Source organism: Hemibagrus wyckioides, linkage group LG01, assembly GCF_019097595.1.
Source record: "Hemibagrus wyckioides isolate EC202008001 linkage group LG01, SWU_Hwy_1.0, whole genome shotgun sequence".
Taxonomy (NCBI): domain Eukaryota; kingdom Metazoa; phylum Chordata; class Actinopteri; order Siluriformes; family Bagridae; genus Hemibagrus; species Hemibagrus wyckioides.
Window position 1 is genome coordinate 10,934,915 of NC_080710.1, and position 21,778 is coordinate 10,956,692.

A 21,778-nucleotide genomic window follows, 5' to 3' on the forward strand; every position below is an offset into this window, starting at 1 on the left:
CATTTCTGTGCTTGCTTTTTTAAAAGTCATTGTTGTTTTTTTTTGTGCAACTTGAAGTCACGCTGCGCAAAGAAGCAAAGTCCACTGAGGTCCTGACCACTGACAGAGAAAATCCATCTATAATTCATTTAAACATATAGTCACGATTTTTATGATGTCCAATAATGCTTAAGGGTATATAGTCCAATTGCTGTGACAATGAATCTCGGTTTTCTTTCTGCACACTGTATACACTCACCGTCCACTTTATTAGGAACACCTGTGAACCTACACATCCATGCAGTTTTCAGTTCTCTCTTAACTAATGCATCAAATCACCCAAATAATGACCAAAAGTTCATACTAAACATCATTAAAAAAAAAAAGGGAAAAAATGTTGCCATGGTTGTTGGTACTTTTAGTATTTCATAAATGGCTGATGATCCGACATAATCCATGTTCATGTCCAGCAGTCTCTAAAGACACAGAATGTTGAGAAGAAGAAGAAGAAGAAGAAGAAGAAGAAGAAGAGGAAGAAAAACAACAACAGGAGGCTACGGTAACTCAAATAATCATTCAGAATGCACCACCACCACATCAAATTTTGAGGCAGATTACAACAGTGTACTGTCAGTACAAGAGCAGATAACTGAGGCTGCAGTGAGTACAGGCTCAACAAAACTGGACAGTTGAAGACTGGAAACATGAAGCCTGAGCTTAGGAATCTCGATTTCTGCTGAGACACACAGATGGTACATCAGAATTTGCCATCAACAGCATGAATCTACAGAACCAACCTGCCTTGTGCCAACAGGAGGTGGTGTGATGGTGTGGGGAATGTTTTCATGGCACCGTTAATACCAACTGATCATTGTTTGAATACCAAACCAAACTATATTGTTATTGTATTGTAGTCAGTATTGTTACTGATCATGTGCATCCCTTCCTGGTCACCACAATTTACCATTTTATAAAGGCATAATAAGCATCATCTTAAACTGGTTGCATGAGCGTGACACTGGATTTTAGTTACCCAACCTGGCTTTCACATTCACCAAACCTGAATTCAGTAGATCTCCTTTAGGATGTGGTAGAACAGGGCATTCACAGCATGCACGTACAGCTCACAAATCTGCTGTGATGCCAACATGTGATGTCCTAACCAGTATTAGTATGCTGTTCCTAATAAAGTGACTGGTGAATGCATTGTCTAGAATCTTAATTCATCACCAACACCTCTCTGACGTCATCTGAGTGTTTTTATTATGAACTTTTCAACATAATGTACTCTTCAGTTCAGATTTGCAATAACAATCAGTCGATAATCCATGTGACTGCATCAATATTAAATACAGTTGAATGTTTCAAGAGTGACCATAATAACATCATATAATAATGCAATTCGATCCATTCTTCAGATCACATTGAAAAACAACAGGCTTTTATTAAGAGACAGGATTTGCACTGTACACTGACACAGACAGAAGAGTAAACACACAGGAGATAATGTGAGCAGAGGGAGATCGGGAGAGAGGAGAGTTGGGTAAAGAGAGAAATTGTTGCGTTTTCAGAAAACAAAAAAAAGCAGCGGCAAAATTAAAGACTGTGATACACATGAAGGAGACAGTGGAAAAGTCTGATGAGGAGTGTGAAGGAGTTAACGAATTTAACTGTAATATGCCTCCTTTTTCATGGGATTCAAATGTTAACAAATTTTAATTTACACAGACACAAAGAAACAAGCCAATCATGACCATTATTATTACTAATACTATCATCATCATCATCATCATCATCATCATCATCACTATATACGGTCAGCATTTGGAATAGAGATAAATAGAAATAGAAAATAACAGCTAGCCCATCTCAAAGTGCAAAGACTACATATGGATCAGAACAATGGAACTAACAAAAAAAATAATGATAATAATAATAATAATAATAATAATAGTAGTCATTTGTAGTTCTATACATTTAAATACAATCAAAACTGCCCAGGATGAGCTGTCAATCGGTTGGGGGTAGTGCTGCAACACAGATTTACAACGAGTGTGTTATTAGAGAATTTGTTCCTTGTGATTGCTGACACAAAAGGACTGGTTACCTGCATATAGCTTATATTAATATCCACACACTCGTTCTCTAAAACAGTGTATTTGTACAGGAATGTTTTGAGAATAGAAAGCAAAGACAAACCGTGAATTAAACTGTACATCGTGTGAATGACGAGCCACATTATGGCTGTGGTACTGTAAAAATATGAACTTGTAACCTTAACTTCACTGTACTGACTGTAAGTGACTTATTTCTATCGTAATGAAAATCACATAGCTTACATTCGTCTGCAATAATACCCGGTGCTTGATACAGTGCAATGATCACATTCACTGAAGGTTATTACATCGTTGTGCCATACATACATACTTTATAGAGTCTTGAGTGAAATGTGGACTTAGCACTGGACATTGGAGTGAGATGCTATGCATTGTGCATTGTGTGTGTGTGTGAGAGCATACATTCCAGAGACAATGCATTCACAAAGGCTGATACAAATACATTTATGCTGTGTGAATATATGCAAATGTGTGGTTCTTATGTTTCATGTAAGTGGGCTTCATCATGGTTAAGATTTCATGAGTGTGGCTGTTTATATGCTTGACTCAGTAGCGACGGGGGACGGAATCTCTTCCCTCTTTCTTAATGATGATTCGCTGGTCGTCGGCTGAGTCGTCGGGAGACTCGACCACTTCCTCTTCGTCATCGCCTTCCCCCTCCGTATCTGCTGCAATGCCCATGCGGTTCTCGTAGGACTGACGGGGTTCGAGAAAGAAAAAGACATGCATTGATTATACAGCAGACCAGTTTAACTACTCAGTCAATTCAAAGCGCACTCCTTGTTCCACTCACCTCCATGGGGTTGACGATAATAGTAAGGGCTGAATCATCCCATTGGTTGCTGCTCTCTTTGCCAGCTCCTCTGGCTCCCTCTCCGCGGTGATGGATGGAGCGGATGCGGAACACGCCAAGGATTACCATGACGACCAAGAAGCCCACGCACACCATGATGATGACAGTGGCAGCCCCGGGAACCACTGCAGGAGAGAAGAATTTGGAAGTTTCAGTGAATGTGCAGTGTGGGCACTGTTGCGCATTGCAGTGCGTGTTAAGTAGGTGATTTTGATGAGTCACTGTGTACCAGAGTTGCGGTGTGGGTTTGGCAGTGTATGTCCGCTGAGCTCCCCTGTGTGATGAGACGGATGGAGAAACTGCTGCTGAGAGGCCAGGAGGTGTGACGGGTGATACAGACTGTCCAAAGAGTGCAGGAAGTTTACCTAGGATGAAAACAGGAAGAAGGATGGAAGGCCTATAAAATGCCATTTGATCTTTCATCAGTATACACTGAGATTTTTAGTGGGGGTGTTAACAACAGCTTGGTACCTCCAGTGTGACCTCGTTACTCGTGTACCGTCCGTTCATTTCTGAACAGGACAGCCTGAATCTCCTCTCGAAACGGGCAGAGCCTTTTGCTAAACGATAACGAATAGAACGCAGGATGTCCTCGTACACCGAAATGGACTCCGCCCCTAGAAATGAAATGGAAGATTTAAAAGGAAAAGTTTGTAAATTGAATGTTTTTTAGCCACCTATAGTAATTACATAATTACAATAAAACTTTAAAAATCTGATTTAATAGAGCTTGAAACTTTCTTTAATTCACAAGCATTGTATCAGCAGATTGTCTTGACATGCTGAAGCACAACCAACCCTGCACTGTGTGACCTACATGGCATTTGATTAATTGAGTAATTCCATTTCATGCAGCTTCAGCTTCAGAATCGTTAGCAAATATAAAAAATAAAAATACAATTTTATATAAAGCAATCACCAGTGATGGCGATGTAGGCCGTTGTGTTGATGATGTCTAGTCCTTTCTCTTTTAGTGCATCCAAGTCAACCAGAAGCTCCTCCTTCTCTGGGTTTAGCTCCTCCCCCAACGGTTGGACCTCACAGCCATCCAGAGTGTGGGCCACGGCATCTGACATGAGAGCTGATTGAGACACAGAGTGTGCACAATTACTCTAGGTAAAATACTCCAAAACCACAAGACATAAAGTACTGTATGCCAAATATTGATTGAAATATCCACAATAGCCACAGGGAAAAGAGGATAAAGTGTATACAGTTGTCTATCCCTCTTGCCATGATCCTCCTACAATAAGCACGTAGGCTTTGTGATGCCAGAGAACAGTGACTCATGGATGGGTTTTGTCACCTGAGGTGTTTATAGTAATGGTTAAGTGAAAGCATGTGGGTTTTTGTGGGAAATTTTGCTAATGCTGAGCTCTCACCCCCTCCCTCCATATCCTGGGCGGCAGTGTTCACAGCGTGAGAGAGGGAACAGATAATGCGGAGTTCAGGAAACAGAGGCACTCCATGCACAGCCTCAAACTCAGGAGCTGGGCGAGCCAAGTGAGGTCCTACGCCTAAGAGAGAGATCTGAGGAGCGTCAGGCTGAAGCACTACCAGATAACCTTCCAGCTGCCGCAGAGAGAGACAGCCTTCCTCACTGAAGCACCTGTGCAAAGAAGGTGAGAGAGGGTAGGCTTGTCATGTCCAGCATGCAGAGACAGATGCAAAGGCAGTTAGTGGTTTTTTTTTTTTTTTGTTTTTTTTTTAAGACAGGTAGGCAGATGAACCCAAAGGGTGATTAGAAATCATGAAGAGAAAACAGGCAGAGGTCAGATGATCAACAAAACAATGAGTAGGCAATTTCAGAGCGTGAACTAAAAAACAAAACAATATCAACAACAAGGAATTCAGAACACAGAAAAGGCTTAACATCATTGCGCACAGGATAAAGATACCTGGGGGGTTAAATGTACAAATTTTTTATTAAAAAACACATTAAAAACAGGTCTGAGTGAGACAACCAATGACAATAGAGGGGAGGAGACAGGACATGAACCTGAATAAAAGCCCCATCTAAAAACTTCGAAAGGGGGTAACAAACTTCAAATTTATAATATATAATAAAATACACAATATATCCATTTCCATTTTGATTAAAACATCCATCATTGGAATAACAGAAACTTAATACTTAATAATTTTTCCTCTAATGTATCTATGTGATTCATTCAGGCCGCATAGAACAAAATAAAAGCTGTTCATTAGATTACAACAAAATTAAGCACGACTTCCACTAGTGTGACTCACAAGGTGGCATGTCTAAAGCACTGGGCTTTCCTTATGCTGTGTTCACACCTGGTATTACCATGCGTCCTGTGGGACTGGATCGTAAGTAGACAGAGCTAAATACAGGTGTGAATGGGATCAAATGTGTGTTTAACCATCTGATCACTCAAACCATATTCAGAGGTGGTCTGGGAAACATACGGCCACATCATATTTGTAGTATGAGTGCAAAAGGGCCGTGATTCGTCCAAGACTGCAACAAAGGGCCAGTTGTTTCATTGTTCTAGACAGAAATGACATAATAGGGCTATTTATACTCTAAATAGTCCTGGGTTATCATGGTTCATGTTTCACACTGCTCATACATTAACAATTAATCCTGGCTATTTATAATCTGACGTTTCACACTGTACATCCCCAAACCCTGAGTTAACATTCTAATTTGCATATTTGTAGTGTCTTCCTCCATGATTGGACGACTTGCTCACACTTTCACATCAGTGAGAATAAAAGTTGTCACTTTTTCAGTCAGTTCCTTAAATACTCGGTTATTTCTGACTGTGCCATCCTGTTCGCTCTGAACAGACAATTCTAACCATAACTGTGACTTGTCTCCTCTTCGCTCTAATTGACACGTTTTCCATCACCATTCGACATTATTTTCCCCCTCAAATGCTGCGACTTTTTTTACAACAACTTTTATATCTGCAGAAAGGATGTGATATGAGGCACACACTATTCAATTTCTGATCTGATGTCTGTTGTTAAGCATCTAGTTGTTAAATTTCAACACCTCATTGTTTCACACTGTGCACATTTGGCACTGTATTACAGACAGAGCAGGGATGCATGACCCTGGGAACATAGTGTTTAACCCGCTTTTAAATTACAAACGTGAAACGCTCTAGCCAGGATTAAAAGCAGGGAAGTTCAGTATGATGATAACCCGGGGTTAGGCACAGTGTAAAAAGCCCTTAGCTGTCTGGAAATCTAATGGAAATCAGGCTAATGGATAAAGGTGATGCTATAACAGCAGAGAAGGAAAGCATCTGCTTTTCACAGCTGCTCATCTCTCATTCATTTGTAAGTTTCCTTAGGAGACCACGCAATAAAAAACTTCTAAAAACAGTCGATATGAGGTACAGTAGATATGATTAATAGGACTTAACTGTATGTGGGACATACAGAAAATTGAGGTAATAAATGTGTACCATCCTTCAATGTACAGTAATGATGTATGAAATTTGATCAAGAGTGGTGACTGAAGGTGTGTTCATAAGGCCAGGTGTAAACGTCTTGGCTGTCTGTTTGTGATCGGATCAGTCGAGACGCATGTTAATGCCAGGTGTGATCGTGGCTAAGGCTGGCAGTTGTCAGAGCCACTAAATCCTGTATTCTCTACTCCTGAATGTCCTAATGGTTGTTTTCTTCAGGCGGGAATAAATCTAACTCGAATCTGTCCTTGTTGATTCGTTAAATGGATCCGCCGTATCAGTTTTCCTGCGTCTTTTCTGATGCGGGGCGAGTTCATTGATTCACATCTCTCCGCAGAGAGAACATCTATTCGATTCTATCTTCCTTTTCAGCTTCTAAAGCAGGACAATAACTGAACTCAATTTAGTGGGAAGTCTAATTTAATGGAAAATTCAAATCACTTGTAAAAATGGAATGTAATAAATAAATCTGACCAGTTTTTCAGTGGAATTCACTACAAATGCTAAAATGAATACTAAAACATGAACTGCATTTGTATTTCCAGCAAAAGATTCCAAGCGGATTTAAAGTTTATTTTCAATCTAAACCCCCCAAAAATTGACACAAGGGTGAAAGTTCAGGAATTAAAGCTCTCTGGCTTTAAAACATAGTCAATATACACTGATCATTATAACATTATGACCACCTGCCTAATATTGTTGGCCCACTCTATTCCCTTCAAAACAGCCCTGACCCGTCATGCACTGTGTATTCTGACACATTTCTATTAGAACCAGCATTAACTTCTTCAGCAATCTGAACAACAGTAGCTAGTCTTCGCTCCCCTTGTGCATCAATGAGCCTTGGCCAACCATGATCCTGTCACCGGTTCACCACTGTTCCTTCCTTGGACCACTTTTGATAGATACTGACCACTGCAGATGGGGAACACCCCACAAGAGCTGCAGTTTTGGAGATGCTCTGATCCAGTCGTCTAGCCATCACAATTTGGCCCTTGTCAAACTCGCTCAAATCCTTACGCTTGTCCATTTTTCCTGCTTCTAACACATCAACTTTGAGGACAAAATCTTCACCTGCTGCCTAATATATCCCACCCACTAACAGGTGCCATGATGAGGAGATAATCAGTGTTATTCACTTCACCTCTCACTGCTCATAATGTTATGTCTGATGGGTGTGTGTTAGAGTTAGATATCACAGATTCTCACACACTTGAATGTGTGCAGGTGTATTTACCTGAGGGATGTGCTGAGTTTGAGAGGGCGCACTCCAGGTGTGGCAAACCTCAGAGAGTTTCTGTACGTCACCTGCTGAACCGCTCGATTGAAGCTCTCGATGTCATCTCCCTCCAGCACCAGCACTGACTGACTGGGGTTCACGTGAACCTGAGGAAACATAAGCATAGTTTAAAGAGTAGCAACACATCCGCAACAGCCACTTCGATTTTTTTGGGGCATTTTTACACCTAGTTCATTTGAGCACTCAAAGCTGTCTCGGGTCAAAATAACATGTATGTGAACATGCCAATGATCTTGGTATCCCCCTATAAGAACCCACACATGAAACGTACTGTTGCTGGCACCTCATTATGTGGACTGAGTGCGGTTCGTTTGTGGGTCCTTATGTGGATTCATTGATTTGGGTCTTGAATTTGACTTGAACACGAAGGCACACCAGTCCAATTTGTGTTTCATTATGGCAGAAGTACTTAAAGGTTTGACATACAGGGCTTCTTGTATCTTTTGTCACTGGTAAAAACAAACCTTTTTACAAAGGCTGCTTACAGGGTTATGTGGTCTCAGAGGGAGACCACTGTACTTATTAATATTTGGAGAGAGACTGCATTAACTATCCTTAACGTGCACAAATAAGTTTGCAAAAAAATAAAGGATACAATGGCACTGCAAGGTCACCTTAAAATAAAAAATGTTATTTCATGCCAAGAACAGCTGGGATAAAATGTGATGAATATCAACAAATAGCTGAGGTGTAATTTTTCAAGGAATCCTTGTCTGAGGCCACATCAATGCTAAAGAGGACTAAAAAAAATAAACTGGTCCATTTATAAGTAGACAACAAAAGTACTGACCACTTACAGCTAGTGCCTTTTAATCAAACAGAGTTTGGTCCACTAAAAGTGAAACCACCCTTCTCTTTTGGTTTAAATTATACAGAGAACCAATTAATATATTATATTAACATATGTTAACACCGCATATATGGTGTTCGAATAATTTGGACTTAAGAGTACACTAGATATAAAAAAAGAACAGAGAAAAGGCAAAATGGTCATAGTGTTCGGTCATAATACCTTCATGCCAGAGCCAAGGCTCTCGAGATCTCCAAAATCCAGACCCTCCCTGCAGGCGTACAGACACTCCACCACACTGTGAGGCTCCACACTTCCTGGACGCACCGTTACACCTGACAACAAGCCACGGTAACCACCCACAAACCTCCCTGATGGTTTGTGGAGAAAAAAAACAAAACAGAAAGAAACAGAAAAAATACAAGATGTTTATTCTGTGTACTCATCAGTACAAAATATGAGGTGCTTAAAAAGTCAGTGCTTAATATATGAAACTTAGTCACAGATTGATTCATCACTGCTAATAAAAAATACTGAAAGTCCTAGAAATGACCAGTGAGTTCTTTAATATTTAAACATCACTGATCCAATCTGAACCAATGGCATGCACCATGACCATCCAAAAGGTATGATATAACTGCTATTAACTACAAAACCGATCTGTATTTGTACCGTATCTGTTCAACACTCACTGCCAGAAAGAGTGATAGAATATTTTTCAAGAAAACACAATCGTTTTGAAAGAGAAAAAGTGCCTTGACCTGCATTTAAAATATTCATTTTGGTAAAAGTGAACTGTTTTTGGCTTTTAACAAAAGCTTAACATCTGTGAAACTGTTAGAAAAGCAGTGATGGTCAGATGGTCCATCATGAGCTCTGCTGATGAGGAAAAGGAAACTTACAGCACCATCAGTCTCTTTCTCTCTCCCTCTCTCACACACACACACACACACCCCTCTCTACTCAAGAGCTCAGAACTCACTTGTGTTCTTTCCTTCTGGGATGCTATTGTTAAGAATGTCTTTCTGCTTGTTCTCTGGCTCTGGAGAAAGTGAGAGATGGAGGAAGAAGGACAACAGGGAAAAAAAAACACTAAATTATTGAGTAATGAATATATGAAGTATATAACTAAATCCAGTCTATGAGCCACAGCAGAAAAGTGCAGCATCAGTGCCGATGGAAGCTGATTAACACAAACTGCAGCACAGGAAAGGAGGAACAGCAGGAGACTAAAAGCCTGGCTGGGCATCTGTTAGGCAAACATTCACTCTCTCTCTCTCTCTCCTTCTCTCTATGTTTTACACACATACACACACATATATCCATACCCACACCCACCTGTTTTTCTGAATAAGAAATTAATCGAATGGTTTTAATCAGACAGAAATGTACACACACTGCAATTAAAGAGAAAAACACCAAGCTGTCACCAAGCTGCTGCTGGAATGTTCCTAACTGGCTGTTTATTTCTGTTTAGCACTGACACACACACACACACACGCTTATCCACATCAGCGATGGACAAATCATAGCCATAAACGACTTGACCAAGCTAAACCTGTAGATGTGCTTATGCAACGTAACAAAATCATCTAAAGAAGTTTCTAATGCAGAACATCATGTATGGGTCACCAAGGTGTTCAGCGAAAAGAAAATGTGGTTCTTTCCTCATATTGCAGACAAGAGTTAATATTTGAGTCTGGGTATGTTTGATTTGTTTGACTGTGAAGGGACTGCATCTAATAAGCATTTTATTTGGCTTGATTTTTAGAATCTGTTAGCAGTTGCTCCTGAAAAGCTTGTAATCCAGGCAAATTCATAAAAAACAAACAAACAAAAAAAACTTCTACCCCCTTTGGCTGATGTGTGTATTGTAGTAGGATGTACTGCATGTTGCATGTAGAGCAAGCCAAGCTACAAGATGCAGTACACTGCTGTTCAACACACTTATCCAATGAAAAGCATTTTATTTTTTTTTTGTGAAATTCAAGAGGATTTTTTTTTTTTTTTTTTTTTACTTGTGACTGCTATATAACTGAACTGCTGGGCAAATAGAAAATAATAAAATAATATAAATAATAGCCTGGTCATGTAATCTGCTTGTCCTCGGGGAGCCAGACTAGTGATTTTTCCACTCTTATACTCACACACACACAAACTATTGGTGTCTGTTTAGTGCACATACCCCAACATGCTCCAATCACCAGCTTCTGCTGTGGGGCCGGGTTAGGGATGGCTCCATTGTCATGAATGAGTGCAGGGTCAAAGGTCACACCATCGACATACAGTGTGACAGAGGGGAACTGCACACTCAGAGACAAGTGATGCCATTCACTGTCACACACCTGTGAACAGAGGTAAAGCTCAGCAGACTTTTTATGTACACCACCCCTACAGTCTATAACTGAGCTCATATTACGTAACTAAATTAAAAGTTGATCAAAAATTTGTACATGAATAAAAAAAAAAAATGATTCTTTGGTAATTGAATGATCCCATATTATAACTGTACTAGGTAATATTTTCATGTTGCCCACGCATCTCCCCAGTTTACCTGTTCAAGCTTCCAGAGAAATTTAATTGGTCGTGCAGCCGAGACATCCGGCCAGTAAAAGAGAGACAGGCGGCAGCCATGCACAGACAGGGAGTAGTGTGAATAGGAGTCATCTGTTGATAAGAACACACACACACACACACACTATTCGTATCTGGCTTCACACTTATTTTATGGCATTCTATATTTATTTCTGGACAATTTTCTGTCTAGCAGGAAGGAAGAAGGAACATCGTTTTAGATGATCAGTGTGTGTGTGTATGCATATATATATATATATATATATATATATATATATATATATATATATATATATATATATATATATATATATATATATATATATATATATATATATATGAGTGAGTGAGTGTGTGTGTTTGAGAAAGAGAGAGAGAGCTTAATCCTCGACTCTTTCCTGTGACTCAGCTTAGTAATGGTGGGAGGAGAACAGCGCTTTAGCTGGATAAGCCATTTCGCAAGCCTCATGAATAACAAAGCTAACACAAAATCAGAGAAAATTGTATGGCACGTCTATAGAAAAATAAGCTGAACAAAAATAGGCTGTACAAAGGATGCATAGGATAACTGAATTATTAGTGCCTTTCAAAAGAAAAGGCAACAGTGATTATGTAGAATAAACTTCACAACCTTTCCTTTAACAAAACATCATTAGTCATAGTACATAAAGGCCTCAGGGTTTTAAGGGTTGCAAGAAACAAGCCCATCTTAAATGCAACCCAGAAATATGTTAGTTGTTGAACTCCACCAATCATCACACCTGCAAATGGGATTGTGTCTTGACACCAAACTTAACCTTTATGAAGGGTGTCTCCATACAAGAAAACCCATACACATGCAGTCGAATCACTGAGGCTGATTTGTAGCTTGTAAAAGGTGCTGACTAATTTCCCCCAAGTTCATTTAGACAACCTTTGCCAAAATGTTAAGACAGATCGCTAGATCAGCAATGAATCAATCAACACAGATATGTGAGTGGGAAACAAAATCAGTGGGCATTTAAAAGGAGAGATCATGCAGTCCCCATGAACAAACCTAAAAAAAACTTTCAATATACGCTCACAGAGCACTTTATTAGGAACATGTGTATACCCATTCATTCATGCCATTAGCTAAAATCAGCTAATCCTGTGGCAGCAACACAATGCATAAAATCATGAAGATACAAGCCAGCAGCTTCAGGTGATGTTCACATCAACCATCAGAATGGAAAAAATTATTTTGACCAGACAGGCTTAGCATTTTGAGTATTTCTATAAATACTGATCTCCTGGGATATAGAAAAAACATCTTATGAGCAGCAGTTCTGCAGATGGAAATGCCTTGTTAATGAAAGAGATTGACTGGTTTGAGCAGACAGAAGGGCTACAGTAACTCAGATAACCACTTTATACAATTGTGATGAGCAGAAAAGCATCTCAGATTTCAGAAAAACACCAAACTGGAAGATCACATTGGGTTTCACTTCTGTCAGCCAAGACCAGAAAGCGGAGTGTGGATTTCTGCTGAGACACACAGATGATACGGTCAGAATTCGGCAACAACATGAATCCATGGCCTTGTGTCAAGAGTCCAGGCTGGTGGAGGTGGTATAATGGTGTGGGGAATGTTTTCTTTCCACACTTTGGGCTGTTAATACCAATCAATTATAACTTGAATGCCACAGACTATTTGAGTATTGTTGCAGATCATGTGCATCACTTCATGGCCACAATCTTCTAATAGCTACTTCCAGCATGATAATGCATCATGTTACAAAGTAAAAAGTCTCTCAAACTGGTTTCAGAAACAGGACAATGAGTTCAGTGATCTTCAGTCACCTTCCCAGTCACCAGATCAGAATCCAGTAGATCACCTTCGGGATATGGTAGAGCGGGAGATTCACAGCTCGAAAGATTTTCATGTCAACATGGAGCAGAATCTCAAAGGAATGTTTCCAACATCTTGTGCAATTGATGGAATGAAGAACTGAGGTTGTTTTCAGAGCAAAGGGAGATCATAACCAACATGTTTAAACTAAATATATTATTTAAATTAAATATATTTATTTATCATTTTTAAAATAATATAATTCAATTCTTTCTTTTTTTTCTCTTTCTTGTTTTACACGAGTTTTGTATGATTTTTTTTTTGTTTATTTTCAGGAAGGGTATCAATCATTCTGAAATTGACCATTATGTGAACATACAAATTGAAAATATACTCAGCAGACATCATGAATTAAATTAAGTGATTAACCAAATAACTGACCGTTTTTCACAGTGCTGCACACAATGGTTTCCTCTTCTTTACGCGCTCCTCTTGCCTGATTGGCTGGTGGCTGAGTGTTGGCCCCACCCCTTCGCATCCACAGCTGGAGCGTGAAGTGGTCACCTGGCACGGTCGCGGTAATAGAGTCGGGAACCACGGCCACGTGGGTGGAGCCGTTGAAAGAAAATACCAGAGACGAGTCAGAAGAGGGAAGGGTCGGCAGTGCAGCCGTCCAGTTTGCAGCAGGGGACGGAGGTGGGAGCAGGTCAACCTCACCCCTTACAGCACCTGAGCAGAAACATGTTTTTCAAGTAATTGAGAAACAGGATCAAGAGAAGAAACATTCTTAAAATGAATATGTGCAATCCTCAAATGTCAATCCTAACTGCTAATCTGCTCATGCTAGAAATGGAATGGAAAGCAAAAATGTGTTCTTAAAACAGCAGCTACTGAGATAAGCAGACTCACCACAGAGCCTCCTTACAGAGCGGTCAGAGTAACTATCACGGTCACAGCCTTTCCCAATATGACCAGTCTGAAGCTCCACAGTGGCCTGGATGTTCCACACAGTCTCCTCACAGGTCTCCAGATGCAGGCTGGGGAAGAGCGGGATGCTGCCAGAACCAGGTGTGTACTCAACTCGCTTCGACCAGCCTGAGATACAGAAGGGTTCATATAAAACACAGCAACAACATTTAAAAAAAATGACATCTTAGCAAGTGATAATATCTTAAATCTAGTCAAGTTTAACTAGCATTCCTTATTATACGAATTCAACCAACCAAATACACAACTAAATATACAACTAGTCCACAATCAGTTTTAAATTTTCTTATTGTATTAACAGATAAATTGCTTTTAAAATTGATAAATTTATTTAAATTATCTTTAAAATTACCAAATGAATCTACCAATAGAACAAGAAAATGTGAAGCTTAAAAATAAAAATAATGTAGAAAATGTAAAGCTAAAAGAAAAAAAATTAAATAATCAATAATAATTAATGTATGTCTATAAATAGGCTCAATAAAACCAAACAAGACTTGGTAGCTTGTCATTTTATAATAAGTTTAATAGATCATTTCGACTATATTCATGATATTTTAAATTGTTGAGATGTTATTTTTTGCAGTGAAGAAAGAAAACTTTTGATTCAAGCCATGACTGCTTTCAATTTTAAGACAGATTTAAATCAGAAATACAGCCTTAATATATTCCATAAAATCAAGATCAAGGCCTATCATTATGGAGATTAAAAACAAAACCCTATCATAAATGCTTTAAAGCTAAAAATCAGTTTGTTTGGGTTTTTTTTTGCATTTTTCTTTTTCATAATAAATAAACAGAGCAGTATTTTACTCATTTTTCCTTTTTAATAATCCTTTTCTAAGGCACACAGTCAGAGTTCCAACCAAATATTTTTCGTGCAAATATTGAATTAAGGCAAAAAAGCTTTGATGGCAGGGGTAATAAAAAATTTGCATTGCAAAAAACTCATTTGTTTGTTAGACCAGAGTCCAGTACAGTGAACAGTTGTGCTATTCAACATTCACATACACAGCAGTGACAGAACAGAAGAGATGCTTGGTGAAAAATGAAGCTTCGTACCAATCCAGCCGGGCTTGCAGGAAGGTTTGACTGTTACTACGACCTGGGCATCAGCCTGAGCTCGATTCTTCCCACAATCAAATGCAGTCACCCAGAAGCTGTGAACGCGCTGCTTCTTGGAGTCTAAAGGTTCAGTGTTCTTAATGTTTCCTGAGAGAGACAAAGACAGTGAGAGTGAGAGTGAGTGAGTGAGTGAGAGAGAGAGAGAGAGGGCTATTCACCCGCTGACATGTGAAGAATGTAACAAAAAGGCAGAAATCAGCAGGTACTTTATTAAAACATTATTTCAACAATGTAACCAACAAAAGAAAGGCTGCATCAGCAGGGATCTTTAAATGAAGGCAAAGCGGCAACAATATGGAACGTATAAGCAAAACGGTCTGAATAGTTCCAGAGACACTGAGTGCAATTATTTAATCCAATAAAATGTCTCACAAATGTACATAAATTTACACAGAATCAGAAAAGTGACCAAAAGCACAGTAGAAGTATATTGAGAGAAAAATAGAAGTGAAAGACACAAAGAAACAAAAAGAGTGCAAGACAGCTATGAAAACACAGTACAAGGGCATTCACCCAGTGGTGCCTGGTTCAGCCTGACCCAAATTACCAGTCGAACCGCACACAGCCTGGCACAGAAATCTGCAAGGTCATCACTAAAAAAAGCTATCATCTCACTCTCACTCTCTCTCCCCTTCCCATGACCCTCTTATATTCTCTCTCTCTCCCTCTTCTCACATGTTCAACCTGCCTTCCGTGCTCGGTTCCTTCTCTCTTGGCTCTTATCACATTACAAAATGTCAGTTATTGATCTTCTGGGTTTGTCATTGGGACTGTGAGAGAGAGTCTCAGCTGCAATCACGATTCCTCAGTTTCACCTCAGGTTACAGATACCGGGGGGGCGGGGGGGATCTAATCATGTCTACCTCGGTTCTCTTAGCAAGAGAGGGCAAAAACGATGAAACAAACAGACTTGATGAAAATTTGAAAAATGGAATAAAGATAAAGTTGAGAAACGATGGCCTCCAGATAATTATTTCGTCTCATTCAACACTGTACACAAATAAACACAAACGCATAAACTACACTGAATATTTCATAAATAATGAATAAAACAGTCTTGTATAATAAATTGCACACCTTATATGGTCTATTATGAATTCCACTGATGTGAGATTAAATCAAACATAAGGCAAAAGGTGGAAATTCATCTTCAATAGGTTTACATGCAGAGAATACAGAAAGCTCTAGACCCCCAGGAGCCTGGGATTTGTAGCTCTCACCATCGTTGTCGATTGCAAATGGGACGTTGGGCGTGATGATGTCGTAGAAGCAGATCTGGCTGTACTGAGGTGAGCAGTCGGCGTCCAGAGCTTCCACACGCACAATGCGATCGAAAAGACGACCTTCGGGGACAGATGCCTCGTACCGACGCTCAACAAACACCGGGGAGAACTCGTTCACGTCATTCACACGCACGTGCACTGTGGCCCTGTGGGAGGGGAAAATGGAGATGTATTGAGGCACTGCGAACAAAAAGACTTTAGAGACAGAGAAGGTAAGACAGAAACACAATGGAGAGACGAGTCAACAATGGAATATTACACCACCAGATCTCTAAAACACATTTGTCGTTACAGTCTGAGTGATGTTTCTACAAAGGAAAACATTTGTCCTCTGAAGATCTGATGTTTGCAGGATATCTTACTTGTGTGATTTCTTGCTATTGGTGCCATCAGGACCCTCTCCACAATCGTAGGCCTGGATGGTGAAGCTGTGCTCCCTCTGGCTCTCGCAGTCCAGAGGCTCTTTGGAGCGAACAAGGCCCTCGCCGGTGGAGCGGTCCAGCACCACTGCCTCAAACTGAGCCGAACCAGAACCACCTGGGCCGTTGTGTACTCGGAACCCACAGATCTCACCTAAAGAAAGGGAGAATGAAAGAGAGACAATGAAACGGCCAAAGGAAAGTGATAAGAAGAGCAAGTGGAAATAAAGTTTGGATGGGGTAACAAGAAAGGAAGGATTCTCCTTCCCTTATCCAACAGTGCAAACAGTCTTCAACGGTAATTTTAAATTATTTTATAATTATAATTATTGTTATTACTAGGAACTACCTTAAACAGAACGTAAAGCTTGAAAATTAAATTTAGAAAATCTAAACCTAGAATTTCTCCCTAATATAACTCAGCATCACAATCCACGCTACAAGCGTGAAGCCGCCTCCAGAAGCCTAAGGAGCTCAGTCGTGCATGAATGTGCCTCTGTGGATGCTGGGTCAGCCTGTGGAGAGAGCAGGCCAGGCACGCCCGATCCTTCTGTAATTTTATGCAATTTGTGTAAACACTGGTGTGTAATTACTTCCTGCTGCACTAAACCAACAGCCCTTTACTCCAAACTGCCCCCGTGTTAAATCAACGGTAATCTTGTTTATAAACTCAACCTGTGTGTATACAAGTAATGACAGTGCAACAAAGTGAAGCAGCAGCAGTTACTGCAGGCAGTTATTACAGTGGTGTAAAAGCTAAGACATTTATGTGATAGTTCTTTTCAATAACAAGCCTGTATTTTCTGTAATTTCTGTACCTGGGCATCACGTGGGTTTCTTCCGGTTGCCTCAAACCACACAACATGCTATTGTGTGGAGTAGCTGCTTTATATTGCCCATTGGTATGAATGAATGTGTGCACAAGTGAATATGTGCATTTCATCCAGGGTGTATTCCCACCTCATGCCCAGCATTGTGACCCTTACCATCATTAATCAAAATGAAAGAATGAATAAACGAATGCATGTACTATAACAAAACAGTAAAACAACTGAATCTGAATGTCACTGAATGTGTGCATATGCGAGAAAATAAACTGGCATCCTGACTTCATGTAGAATTTTCATGTAGATTTCTGAGGGTTACGGTTGCTTATTTGGCAGACAGCTGTCCAGTGTATAATTAGGGCAGGTTATGGGCTATAGAGATGAAGGTACAGATATGATAGTTAAGGGTTACAGAGCTGAAGGTTAAGGGTCACAGATCTGACCAGCTAAGGATTGACTGTTAAGGGTTACCGAGCTGACAGTTAAGGGTTACAGAGCTGACAGTTAGGTTTAAGGGTTACAGAGCTGACAGTTAGGTTTAAGGGTTACAGAGCTGACAGTTAGGTTTAAGGGTTACAGAGCTGACAGTTAGGTTTAAGGGTTACAGAGCTGATGGTTAAGGGTTACAGAGCTGACAGTTAGGTTTAAGGGTTACAGAGCTGATGGTTAAGGGTTACAGAGCTGACAGTTAGGTTTAAGGGTTACAGAGCTGATGGTTAAGGGTTACAGAGCTGACAGTTAGGTTTAAGGGTTACAGAGCTGATGGTTAAGGGTTACAGAGCTGACAGTTAGGTTTAAGGGTTACAGAGCTGATGGTTAAGGGTTACAGAGCTGACAGTTAGGTTTAAGGGTTACAGAGCTGACAGTTAGGTTTAAGGGTTACAGAGCTGATGGTTAAGGGTTACAGAGCTGACAGTTAGGTTTAAGGGTTACAGAGCTGACAGTTAGGTTTAAGGGTTACAGAGCTGATGGTTAAGGGTTACAGAGCTGACAGTTAGGTTTAAGGGTTACAGAGCTGACAGTTAGGTTTAAGGGTTACAGAGCTGATGGTTAGGTTTAAGGGTTACAGAGCTCACGGTTTTGATGCAGTTTTGGAGAGACAAAGGGTGGCTTAAAACTGTAAAATCCTGCTGACATGAAACTCACTGCTTGTGTGCATTACCTGCATAATGAAGAGGAGCATCTTTATCCAGGGCGAACAGCGGTGGGTTCAGCAGCACAGTGTTGTCGTTCTCCATGACAATACCTTGATACTCGGTTTCTATCCATGGCTTGTGTTTATTAGCTAAGAGTAATGAAGAAAAGGACAAGGCGAGAGTGCAAGAGCATTTAGAATATTCTGCATTTATGGACTTAAAAAAAGACATTTCCGTACCAATTTAACAAATAATAGAGCTCATAAGCATAGACTCATAGGCATGAGCAAATCTCTGTTTCCCACACATACACATATAATAACCCCCAACATATTCTCACACACACACATGCAGACATGCAGCTAACCTAAACACAAACACAATACATGATCTGAGACACATATGCACACTAAATTGTCTCTTATCTCACAGAGTGGGGTTTATCACTCAAACACACTGAACATCTTGCTGTGATTTCCCCCTGAAAAGCACTTGAGCACACGCATCAATCTGCACCAACACTCCACTACACCTGCAGCTACAGATATGCGCACGCTCTGGCTGGCTGAAAGAGTGCAAAGAAACATGTCCTATAAAACCTACACGAGCAAATGCCACAATGAAAATGGAGAATTCTCTTGCCTGTGGTACTGCATATAAATCACGGCTCTTCACTAATATGGTTCTCTGAGGCCAAAAAATAAATCAAACTGCGTTAGGCTGGCAATGTTTCATGAACTGAATTTGCATTGCTGTAATGCACTGTTCAAGATGGCAGCATAACAGCATAATCAGAAGTCATATATTCTGCATATTCACAGCATGATTTAGCATTCTGCTCTTCCTGGAGCGGCTGAGGATTTATCTTGCGCTGACCACTCTGTTGTGTTTCAACTCTTGTTCTCTTTCGGGCTTTCTCTCTGCCTCTCCATTCACCTTTCTTCCTCCAAGCATTCCTAACGTGGCATTAATCTGAGCATCGGCTTGCTGGATTACTCTACAGATTACAGATTGAGACTTGAATTTCCAGCTGTTCTCATGCACACTGGCTCACTCCACCACTCCCCACAGCCACCTCTCTCTACTTTTTTTTTTCAGCATAGAAAATGCTGAAGCCTTTTTTCAACCTCTATCATTCTCCCTGTGTTTTTCGTTCGCTTTTACATCTTTCGCAGCCGGGCATAACACTGTAAAACTATGCTGCGCTGCAAAAATACTGTCCTGCTTGCTTCTGATGATTTTAATTGTCCATCCATCCATTTTGAATCTCTTGTAATGGTACTCCCTAGTATTACTAATCAACTGGCCAACTCATTACTGCGCTCATAATGTTAAGTATATACGCCGCACAGGATTATCCCATACATCAACGTCACATAAAGCTCAAAGACATGTACGCCATTTAAAACAGATATGACGCATGTGATTCATTCAAGGGGTCAAGGGTTACAGCTGGCACGATATGACACATATTTAGGGATGCATTTTCGCTTCTGCACAACTCGTTGTTCATCATGTTGTCGTTCTCCAGGACAGCTGTCATTATTCACATTGCTCATAATCGACATGCAAAAGGATGTTGGCCACTGACCTTTGTTGCCATGGGCAACGGCAGTCAAGCAAAAGAGGAGAAAGGAGAGGAAACTCATTCCGGCCATCTGAGGGAGGAAGGGAGAGGAAGAAGGGAGGGGACATGGAAGAAGACATGCATTAAACTGACATGAGGCAGAGAAATATAAAGGCAGAAGCATGGACAGAGGAGTGCAAGTACAGAGAGACAGACACATCCACGCCTGTATCACACAACGGGGTCTCATCCTCGTTAAACGTGCATTTTATTAGCACTCAGTTACTAGCCTTAAATAAAGTAACATGATCGATTACTCAACACAAGCACGATGCTGGAGCTCTGTTCCAGATCTAGTTGCTCGATCTAGGCCTGTCTGCTTCACAAATACACACAAATACACAAACTTTGGACGCTTTAATGTAAAGATAAAGATGAACTTATGCCGTTCGAAGTGATCTATCATTGTAATCAGCTTATCATGCAGAAGCACAGAGCAAATCAGTTAACACACTGTTAAACACAGGTGCTGCATATATGCAGTCTGAGCCCTAACTGTATGTTAGTAGGTTATATCATCCTGTGGAGAACATTACATCATTTACAGATCATGAACTGGCCTTAACCTCCACGTCGAGTTCTTCTCAAGGGCTTCATCCCATAAATATCTTTCCCTATATAACTCTTCACACTATGCACGCTATATTAAATAATCTTATCATCATGTTGAATGTGAAATATAATGCTGAAACAGGACCCGCACTGTGGAGGCTCGTGCTCAGGTACACACATGCACGGTCTCGCGCTAGTCCCACTCCTTATTCAGCACCGTTATCATAGCATGCGGGCCGAAAGCTGATTCTGGCCATTTTGTGCGTCGTGTATGGCCATAAACCTTACAAGTGTTGCCAGAATGTTGTGTGTGTGTGTGTGTGTGTGTGTGTGTGTGTGTGCATCCTCAAAGCATCCCCAAGGTTAAGGCTCGCTACTCTACCTGAACGAAAACCCGACGTTTAGCCAGCTTAAGAATAATATGTAGCGCTGTAACGTTACATATGCGACATTTACTCATTGATTTTTAAGCAACTCCAAAATGTATCCCAAAGCCACAGCTGACACGACAGTCTGTAAGCGAAAGAAAGAAAAAGGGAAAGACAGACAGAAAGAAAAACAGGAAAACGAACTGTTATTTGAAAATGATATGAGATGCGACGTTACCGTGAGGTGCAAGTCGGTACCCGAGACAGCCTCCTCCTCAGCCTCTCCGTCACACACACACACTCACTCACACACACTCACTCTCACACACACGCACGCACGCACGCAGAGCGCAACACCGACAGGCTAACAGGTGCGGACACACCGACCTTCTACAGCCTCAGGAATGTACTGAAGCTCTAAACTAATGCGTGAAATTGGGACGTTAATGGATGGACGTGCCTGCTTCCGGAGCACTCGCCTTTATTTTCTGTAGGCTCAGTACGAGAAAGACGGAAAAATTGTCTGAGTGATATAAGAGCGCCGCCACCCCGCCCCTCCCACTACAGTTATTTCCAAACCACGCCCAC

The 21,778-nt window shown here is 40.6% G+C and overlaps 1 protein-coding gene across 2 annotated transcripts; it reads right to left on the reverse strand.

Annotated features, from left to right (window-relative positions):
- Window positions 1–1,220: 1,220 nt before the first annotated feature.
- clstn3 (calsyntenin 3) lies at window positions 1,221–21,704 on the reverse strand. 2 transcript variants are annotated; one of them, XM_058399759.1, is made up of 19 exons: window positions 21,429–21,704; window positions 20,235–20,301; window positions 18,670–18,792; window positions 16,624–16,834; window positions 16,199–16,407; window positions 14,916–15,065; window positions 13,776–13,961; window positions 13,308–13,595; window positions 11,037–11,149; window positions 10,668–10,827; window positions 9,465–9,524; window positions 8,705–8,853; window positions 7,630–7,778; window positions 4,332–4,558; window positions 3,869–4,030; window positions 3,421–3,566; window positions 3,179–3,314; window positions 2,890–3,074; window positions 1,221–2,792 (listed from the first exon to the last, which is right to left on the reverse strand). In XM_058399759.1, the coding sequence occupies exons 2-19, from the start codon at window positions 20,299–20,301 to the stop codon at window positions 2,643–2,645; spliced, it is 2,871 nt and encodes a 956-aa protein (XP_058255742.1). In that variant the 5' UTR covers window positions 21,429–21,704; the 3' UTR covers window positions 1,221–2,642. The 2 variants fall into 2 exon arrangements, with proteins under 2 accessions (XP_058255742.1, XP_058255751.1); XM_058399768.1 differs by lacking the exon at window positions 20,235–20,301.
- Window positions 21,705–21,778: the final 74 nt, after the last annotated feature.